Source organism: Drosophila biarmipes, chromosome 2R, assembly GCF_025231255.1.
Source record: "Drosophila biarmipes strain raj3 chromosome 2R, RU_DBia_V1.1, whole genome shotgun sequence".
Taxonomy (NCBI): domain Eukaryota; kingdom Metazoa; phylum Arthropoda; class Insecta; order Diptera; family Drosophilidae; genus Drosophila; species Drosophila biarmipes.
In genome coordinates, this window is record NC_066615.1 from 15282642 (window position 1) to 15292473 (window position 9832).

Sequence of the window (9832 nt, forward strand, 5' to 3'; positions counted from 1 at the left end):
TATATGTATAGGTATTTATTTCAGTGCTGGGTCCTGAGCGCTTCCCTTTTTTATTTCGCTCATTCCAGCTGTGCGCTTGACTTGGTCCGCAATTTATTTGATTATGGATGGAAATGAAAATGGGAATGTGATGCCAACCGGGGAGAGATGCAGGGAAGGAAACTATGTTTCGCCAGCCCGCACTCCAAGTCATTGAAGCCAGAAAATGGCTTAAATTGTTGCCTGCACTTTGCATCTGGGCGACTGCCAAATGGCACACAGCTGTGAAAAAGCAACACTCGGCAGGATACGTGAACGGACGGACAATGAGGGGCAACAGTTTGTTTGTTTAAGTGCTCGAAACTGGCGCCACGTGCAGCTGCCAACAGCTCCACGGGCCATGTTTGCATTTTGAATGAGTCCCCGGGCCGAGGAAGTGCAACAGGAGGAGTCCACCTGCCCACCTGCCCATATGCCCACCTGCTCACCTGGCAGGCAGGTTAAATATTTAGCCCGGCCGAGAGACTCACTTAGCTGATAAATCCACGCCGCCATCCGGCCAACAATGAAATTAGGCGTAAGCGGAATTCATCCGACAATTACACTTCGCCAACTATGTAAATATGGCAAATTAAATCAGACATTATTAATGGAATTATTTATGAGATATCACATAGGAAGAACATATCAATTGCCTTAGGAAAAACGCGAAATAATGCTTAGGTTCTGTTATACTGAATGGTTATCAGTTTCATTTAAATATTTTTGTTACAAATTAACAATTTCTAGACGGACTATTAAGATTAAATAAATAATTGATTTTCATAAAATATATCAAACTATTCATTGTCATTTTAATTCGAAGCGAATAAAACTTAATTATTATTTAATACTGCCCTAATGTTTATTATATTACTTTAAATCATTCGTTTGTAAGCATCTAAAATAAAAAAATGCATCACTTTTACTAAAATACAGTCAGCTAAAAATTATTATTTTATTTAAAATTTAAGAAATAAAAAAATATTTTTGAAATATAATAATTATGATATTGTTTTATTGTATCTTTTATTGTGCTAGTTATTTAATCACACACTAAATAAATTTTCCCCATTGCTGATAGTCGAAACTAGCACGTTGATAAGAAGCTAACGCCTATTCTTGCAATATTTTCGCTCAGTGCACAGCTCGTTCAGCAGCTTGCAGCTAATTCATGACAATATTCAGCGGCTTTTGTGGCTTTTATGAGCCTAGCCAACGGGCCAAACCATATGCATGTCATTGCCGTCCGTCCTGTTGCCCCAAATGGCCATCAGCAGCTCATAAGACCGGGGGATTCCGGAGGAGGAGTGGTGGCCAAGTGCCAAAGCAGTTAGTGGCAGCAAAAAATGTGGCCACCGGTGGGTGGGGGGCACATTCAGTATGGGTGCTCGGGCGGAAGCGGAAGTAACAGTGTATGAAACAGACAGATAGCGAAGGCATGCGAGAGGGTCCTTCCGAGGAACAGGAGGAAAATGTGGGGGATCTCCAGGAGGAGGAGGTCCAGTAGCTGGGACACCGGGCAACCACAGGTATTGGGTGCACGAGAGCAGAGCACAAAATAGACATGAATAAGAAACGCGCTTCCTAAAGCGTAACGATTCCATCGTTATCGTATTAGGACTGTCAACGCACAGCCCCATATATATTTATTGTGTATATAAATTTGCATTGAAATTGCGGCAGCCAACGGCCAACGAAGTGTGGCAAGCAGATTGGCACAGCCCCGGCATAAATAACTTAGCTCAAGGAGTTGATTGTTTTGGGCAGAAACTGCGGTTGTCTCAGAGTCTTTAATGCCGGCCAATTTGTAAGCCAAACCCATCTGAGGGCCGACATTGACAGACTGTCGGAGCAAGTTAAAAGGGAATTTCGAGGTCAAGAGTTAAGGCCAATTAGAATGTTGGGCCAGGCAAATTTCCAAATAAAAATAGTTACAAGTTTGGATGTCAAAGGGACTTTGAAGAATTATTTAAAGGAAATATTCTAGTCATGAGTTAAAGTTTAGTAAGAGGAAAGTAAGAGGGAAATATAATACATAAAAAGTTAAAGTATTTTATTTTAAAAATGAATATAAAATTTTAATTAATTTTAGCAAAGACCACTCAATATTCGTTTTGTAGGTAACTTTTGAATTTAAAACTTGAAACATAAATTATTGTGCACATTTCCAATTTTAAAAGTTCCAAAAGAGTTCACACACTAAGAAAACCATTCAAGAAGGATATTCAAATGATGCATAACCATTGGCAAAAAATTGGGGTCGCCGACAGTTAAAATCCGAAAGTTTCGGACCACCGCCCACATCCTGAACCAACCTCCATTGAATGGCTCATTTTTAGAGCTCTCCTTTCACGCTTATCGCGATCCCAGTGGGCTGATTTATAAGCTGACAATTTAGCCACTCAACGACATCCTCGTCTTTCGGCATCCCGCACCCAAGGACACTGTTCATGGCTTCATTATGCTGCGCGGAGAGGGATCAGCAAGGCCAGGCCAAACTATGCGAACCGATGAGATTTCGCTGCGTTTTATTACGCCGCAAAATATATATCTCCGCCCGTTCGGGCCATTATTTATGTTGTGCTAAGCACTTTAGTACATTCTAATGCCTAGGCCGAACTCCAAACTAAAGGAGCCACCAGGAAGAGGACCAAAGAGCGAAGGCCAGAGGCACATGTCGCTGTGGCGGCGATGATGGCGATGCTTCGGCCAAGGGTGGCGGGATGGCAGGATGCGATGATTGGGGAAGGATAGAGGAAATGCCAGCACAAGGACATCGGCGGCTGCACTCGGCAATGGCAGCGGCAGCGGCAACCAGCACGGCCAGAGACATTGGAACGTGTCTAAAAGCCGTGGAAAGTGCACGTAAACCCGCAAATTGCCGCTAATAGAGTGCAAACAGTTTCGAGCAGGATGTTGCCTTCGAGGAGGAAGCTGCGATTGGTGGAAATTCATTTAAAGCCAGGCCAGCGGAAAATTGCATTCACCGTGAAATCCTTTTGACAGCCGATTAGACGTCGTTCCCACCAAATTGCAAATATCCTGGGAACTCGCGCTGGCGGAATTTCCTACTGAAATATGTCCCTTTGGAAAACTATTTTGGCAAGCCCCTCAACGACTTTTCACCCCATTGAAGGATTTTCGAGACAATTTTACGCTCGACACACAAAAAGGGGTTTTGGGGCCAAAATAAATATCTTTGCAGAATATTCATCCCACCCATATGTGCGGCAACAAGTTTTTGGCCTTAGGAGCAACTTTTGCCTTCGCCGCACACAACTAACTGGAAACTTCAAGCCTGTTGATGAGTTTAGATTTTAAGCGAAGTTGGCTAGTTAGCCCGCTGGCAATCTTGAAACTTCCTGACAGGGTTTCCTTGAGTGCTGTACACGCGGCGTATGCGTAACTAATTCAGGTGCTCTCGAGTGGTGGGTTTCCCAAAGTTTCCCCTCCGCGAAAAGGAAAAATAGAGAGTGAAAGGGAGAAAGCAGCCAGCAGCTGGTCCGGAACTTTCTCTGTTTTCTTTTACTATCTGGGCTTCACGGGCACTGTTGAGGTTAACATGAAGAGAGAGAAGGAAAAGCTTTCTAATCAAGAGAGGAAAAGCTAAAGGGAAAGTCTTTTCATGTAGATAAATAAACTTTAAAGCTTTGACATAACTTTTATAAGGCTTTAAGCTCCGGATACAACAAATAAGGTTTAATCTAGTAAACTTTAAGCCTCCCGGTTTTTCGGGAAACCAAGGAAACTTTTTTGGTTCACTTTTAAATAATGGTTATAAACTCGGGATTCATGTAGGAGAATCCAATAAAATCATTCTGGTCCAGATTCATCATGAAAAGCTTGTCCGTGGGTGTCAAATCCGTCTTCTCCTTGGTGAAGGCATCATCAAAGTTGCTTATATCCTTGCGGTGTTTCTGAAATATTTCAAAAAATATCATAAAAGAATTTATTAGCATTTAATAAAGATTTAGCCTACAATCCTAGGCTTAATGGGTGGCTCCATTTCTCCAGCCTCCGCCTTCTCCCAGTCGATACTCGCGAAGAAAGGATGCGTTGTAATCTCCTGCCTGGCATAGCGTCCTGCGCCCAAGCGATTGTTGGGCTTCTTGGCCAGGAACTTTGGAGGGGATAAAAATATTACAATCTCAAATAAAGTTAACCAATCCAACACTAACGCTTGTTATTATATCCATGGCCTCCACGGTGAAGTGTTTTGGAAACACGGCCTTCTTGTCCTTGATATTTCGGAACACGGCATTATCATCGTCTCCTTCGAATGGAGCCTGTCCTGCCATAAACTCGAACAGCAAAACACCAAAGGACCACCAATCAGCAGCGATGGAGTAGGGGTCATAGCTCACAATCTATTTCAATATTATAATATATTATAATCTCATTAGAATAGTAATCTCATTAGAATAGTAAAGTAGGCTACTTACTTCTGGTGCCATGTAGTTGGGAGTGCCGCAGAAGGTTCGCGTAGACTGGCGATCAGTTACGCCCTCTTTGCTTAACCCAAAGTCCACCAGCTTTACATGGCCCTCACCATCCAGTAAAATGTTATCCAGCTTGAGATCCCTGTAGATAATGTCACGATCGTGAAGGAAAAACAAGGCAATGGCCACTTCCACAGCATAGAAACTTAAAAAATATTACAAAATAAATATAAATAAGGGATGGATATGTTATATTAACTCACATGGCCACCGACTCCTTGAACCTTCCGTACTGCTGCATGTGATACATAAGATCCCCGCCCTTGCAGTATTCCATGACGAAAAATAGACGATCCATAGTTTGGAAACAGGAGTGCATGGAGACGAGGAATGGAGGACGACCGGACAGAGCCAGGATTCTCTTCTCATTCATGGGCAGCTCCATGTCGTCCGTTTGGATGATGACGTCCTTTCGTAGGACCTTTACGGCGTAGAGCTCATCGGTGCCACGACGTTCGGCCAGCAGGACCTTGCCAAAGGATCCCTTGCCAATTGTTTTCACAAAGTTAAAATCAGCAGCTCGAATCATATCCCGTTTGCTCATATTATGCGGCATGTCCTTGTTGTCCATGCGACGCTTTTCATTGGGGCGACGATCGTGCTGGGAATTTTAGAATATTATTATTAACTTGGGGAATGAGGTGATTCAATTTCCCCACCTTAACTTCATCGCGTAGCCGAGCTATATCGTTAAAGGCATCCACACAGGGAATATTATAGTGCTCACCCTCCACTTGGGAGAGAAACTTGTACCAGCCATCAATGGGCTCCTTTTGCAACTCCTCGAGGCTGAACGAGAAGGATCCCATAAAGTCGTTGCGAGAAGTACGATCCCAATCCCAGACCTCGATTAGCAAGCGTTTATCACGATCCTGGGGTTGTAGCTCACTTGTAAATGACAAAATAAATAATTAAACTAAAAGGAACAAAAATGTTGATGTATTACAAAGTCATTGTCTCGTTAAAGACCGGATTGAGGTTCTTCTGAATGGTCTTGGTCTTCTTCTTGGTGCGTCCCGATCGATCTGGATGCATTTGCACTGCAATGTAGGGATCGCTGAAGCCATTGGTATCCATGGGAATAAGGTTGGCCGCCTCCTTAACTGCAGCATAAATTTCTCCTCAATAATTGAGTATGTAAGACTTCATCATAAACTTACTATCCACTTTCAAGTTATTGCCCTTCAGCTCCACGTAGATCAGCAGTTTGCCACGCACCTCACTTATGTCCGCTCCGCACATTGGTGGCACTGTCTCCTGGCAAGCCTGGTGCACATTGAGGTTGCAATCTGAAGGATTCGGTTAAATATCTTAAAAAGAATACAGCCTATGTTTCGTTTCCTCAACTCACTCTCGCACTTAACACCCTGATGGGCCACTCCATGGAGCAGCAGGCCACACTCATCGCAGAATGTGGGCGTGGTGTAAGTGGTGGAGATCCAACCGTGCTTCACCTTGGCACAGTCCGCATCGAAGTCCGTGTCCTTTCCAGGACACTTGAACACCACAAACTTACAGCACTTCTGATGGATGTTGAAGCGGCATTCTGAGGAACACACGTTTCACGTTTAAAGTACTATCTAAAGTTCTAAATTTATCAATTATTTTTTTATAAATTTTAATTTCATAAATCGTTCTGAGTTGATATATAATTATTGTTTTTATTTATTTCATTTATTTAAATGGCTTCCACTGATGCCCAGAGAAATAAAACCCGTAGGACATGGCTGTTATTTCACTAGACGCTGTTGTGCATAAACCATTTATAAAGCCAATGTGTAGGCTTTTTTGTGACACCTTTATTTACCTTTTTACCCAAATATGCAATAAAGAACTTCACAACCTACCCTCGCACTGGAAACCTTGCTTGCCAAAGCCCCTAATCCCGGCACGAATCCGCGAGTGCAACAATGCGAATCGGAAGAATGGCGAAAAAACAAAGAACGAAAACAACGAAAAGTGTGTCAGCAACGCAAGCACTAATTTAATTAACGATGGTCACCTAAAAAAGGCAGCAAAATCGAAAACAGAATTCCTCACCAGATGAAATCCTTGCAGTGGCCGCAGTAAGTGGGATTCTTGAAGAACCGCACTCCGAACTTATGGCCGTTGACCACCTCGAGACCCTTCCGCTTCATGGCGCCCTTCCTCAATCGATTCTTCATGTAGTTGACGATGTTGGCCTCGCCAGTGATCTCCAGCAGATTGCTGGGGCCCTTGCCAGCTGCTCCTCCGGCTGCAGGAGCCTTGGGTCCTTGGGCAGCACCGGGTGCCGAGGATGGGAGCACTGTGGCTCCCGGAGTGGCAACAGCAGCCGCAGCCATCAGGAGATTAAATCAGGGAAACAGACAGCCAGGGAACTGCTCACAAAAAAGCTGACTCAGACCGCACGCCTCCAAGACCGTCCAGCAACTGACCCGGTCGGTCAGGTGGAGACCCCAAAAAAGCCACCGGGCAGCCAACAAAGTGCACACACAAAGTTGAAGGCGAGAAAATGACAGAGGAGGGTATGGGTATAAGACACAGGCTACTGGCTACAGCAAACAATTATGAAATACTACCCGTAAACGATTTTAACTAAGCCAAAAAAAATTAAACACTTTAAAAATTATTATTATTTTGTTGCAGTAATTTAGAATTAAAATTAAAAAGCAGTGTTTCATACATGATACATATAATAAATTAATGAAATACCTACCTGTTCAAATTCAATTTCAACAATGCCAAAGGACTGTGCAGCAAAAAAAACCAAATTAATAACCAAACCTAAGTGATTTTTCGCGCATAATATTTACAATGCACTTAAATGGAATTTCATTACTAAAACTTTTCCATTACCGACAATTTAAATTATTCAATCAGCAGCTTTTTTTAATATACTCATAAAACATCAATTAACTGCGCTCAATTATGGGACCATTTAGCATAATTCTATTTGGCTGTAATTAGTGGGAGATATTTTTATTAAATACATCATGAATGCATTATGGCCAATGGTTATCCGAAAACAAAAATTGCATTTTGTTTGTACATAATAAATGGGAAAGCTTAAATTGTGCAATTTAAAAGACTCACCTGAACAACAGTAATTGAAAGGGTCCCTGACTGCATAAGTGTCCCTACAGATCTTGCGTAAAGTTATGGGGATACCTTTCCCCTTTGGCGTAATCAGCACTTGCTCCGTGCTGATTCTGTTAGCAAAGCCCCCATCACAATTGTGACCATCTCCCAGGGCAACCCGTCAATTGAACAGAGGACCCAGCTGAACTGCCAACTGAAAGATGAGAGCGGAGGGCCAAGAACCCTTGCCAGCGGCAAGTGTAAACAGTTTGGGGAAGGTCAAGAAGGTGCTTACCTGGCCAGAAGACAAACATAATCATCATCAGAGGCATCGCTCCGGACAACTGCAGCAGTGACGTCAATGCAACAAGGGCGGGGGAGGTGGCAAACAGGGGGGTTGACTTGCGTTGGGTTGGGAAAATTGTGAAGAGCGGATGTGTCGGAGTGACTGTTGTCGATTGAGTACCTATACTCTGCGTCAGTTTTGATTAATTTATGCAATTGCTGGCAGGGCAGGCACAGCCCCCCTTGCGACGCCCCTACCTGCCCAGCTGGCCTGTAGTGCACGGGTCTAAAAATAGAAATAGAAAACGCAGAATTGAGCACAAAGTGCACACAGGACACAGAAGGACACACACTGTGGCAGGGCCAACGATGTGAAAGCGGTTAGCTGAAACACAAGCCGAAACAACTCAAAACGCTTAAAAAATACATGAAATGGGTTGGAAAATGCATTTAAGCGGAAATGAAAGAGCTTTGTCAGGGAAAAGTGTCATTAGAGCAGGTCCAAGTCAAAGTATCTGCATCTGCAGCGGCACGCGTATCTGTATCTCAGAAGTGCACTCAGTGAGTCGACAAATATGCACTCGGAGATTGCCCCGAACTACTGCACACCTGTCAGTGGAAACGGTATCCACCGGGCGGCTCTGCAGGCGGGGAGGGCATTGCAAATAGATTCCGTTGCCGTGGCAGCTTTGGCTTCAATTTACGTCATCATTTCCATGGCGTCGCCAAACAATTTTCCCCTCCATTTTTCCCTCTTAGCCGTTTCGCAAAAGCAGGCCAAGCCACAAAAGAGTCGGAGAGCCGCGTATAACACCTCTTGTTTGGCTTTACTTCCAGTTATTTACTTTGGCTTTCCCTACTTTGCTTTCATTTGCTTTTGGCCTAGACTGTGTTTTCCCTTTTTGCCATTTCAACATTTGGCAATTCCGCTTGGCTACTTGTTAGCCGACTGCGTTTTGACCTGCGCCCTTAACACCTATTGATCTGCAGCGCACCTGTCGTGAGTTACTGTATAACGACCCCTAGAGCAGGGATTTTATGATCGCAGCAAAGGGTGGATTTTTGGGATTGGAGTTGGGATCATAATACCCCAGCATTTTAATTTATTTAATTTAATACCTCTAATATTTTGTTCTTATAATAGTTTATAAATAAAATAATATATAATAATGTATAATAATATTTTATATATTTTGTACTTATGATGAAATAAGTAATGTAAAATAACCTCTTTATAAAATATTCTCTTAAATTATTAAGATCAGCATACCATATTTTATTGAGTTGTTTAATTAATTGCACTTCTTACTCATTGCATATTTTAACTAACAAATACTAGTAAAATTTTTATAGTAATAAATATAATTAATTTAAGTATACGATAGTATAATATAATCCTTAAAAATATATTCTAAATAAAATACAAAACCAAATAAAATTTGGCAATAAACAACATAACAAAATAAAGGAAATGAAATTGTCAAGCAGATTGGGACATTAGAAAACAAATATAGATGAGTTTTCAGTAGACAGCTCAACAAATTGTTCTGTGAATTCGCGCCAAACACCAACTATTAGCCAGTTGTTGTCTGTTTTTAAATGAAAATACCCGTCCAAACTGCAAATCAACCATACACATACATACATGGTGGTAAAACCGCAGCAATTAGCCAAACAAGGGGCAAATGGCCGACCATAATTAACAGTGGCTCATAAAGTTGAGCGGACACCATTGTGCGAGCTGACAAGACCGCAACAAAACGGCAAACTGGACAACTGGACACCAGCCATTGACCAGTGGGCACGAGCCGGACTAACTGCCCCCAAACTCTGTGATTTGTTTATACGGCTCTCAGCAATGTCGTGACGTTTGGCCCAGCTTGGGAAGCGACAGGGAGAGCAAACAACAAATTGGCAACATGCTGGGGGCAGGCCGGAGTACGGGGCGTATACGCAATCTGTTATAC

At 42.7% G+C, this 9832-nt stretch overlaps 1 protein-coding gene across 1 annotated transcript; it reads right to left on the bottom strand.

The window, feature by feature from the left end:
* Window positions 1-3662: 3662 nt before the first annotated feature.
* LOC108036653 (protein kinase C, eye isozyme) lies at window positions 3663-6922 on the bottom strand. The gene is made up of 11 exons (XM_017112933.3): window positions 6561-6922; window positions 6368-6399; window positions 5872-6066; window positions 5681-5809; window positions 5467-5623; window positions 5180-5408; window positions 4724-5121; window positions 4464-4665; window positions 4200-4388; window positions 4001-4141; window positions 3663-3938 (listed from the first exon to the last, which is right to left on the bottom strand). The coding sequence occupies exons 1-11, from the start codon at window positions 6842-6844 to the stop codon at window positions 3786-3788; spliced, it is 2109 nt and encodes a 702-aa protein (XP_016968422.1). The 5' UTR covers window positions 6845-6922; the 3' UTR covers window positions 3663-3785.
* Window positions 6923-9832: the final 2910 nt, after the last annotated feature.

What these genes read in the sequence shown, in the direction of transcription:
- LOC108036653 (XM_017112933.3), bottom strand. Translation starts at nt 6,844, where the DNA reads ATGGCTGCGGCTGCTGTTGCCACTCCGGGAGCCACAGTGCTCCCATCC. An exon ending in GGCTACGCGATGAAGTTAAG is followed by an intron (nt 5,122 to 5,179) that starts GTGGGGAAATTG and finishes TAAAATTCCCAG; the next exon opens with CACGATCGTCGCCCCAATGA. An exon ending in TTCAAGGAGTCGGTGGCCAT is followed by an intron (nt 4,666 to 4,723) that starts GTGAGTTAATAT and finishes ATATTTTTTAAG; the next exon opens with TTTCTATGCTGTGGAAGTGG.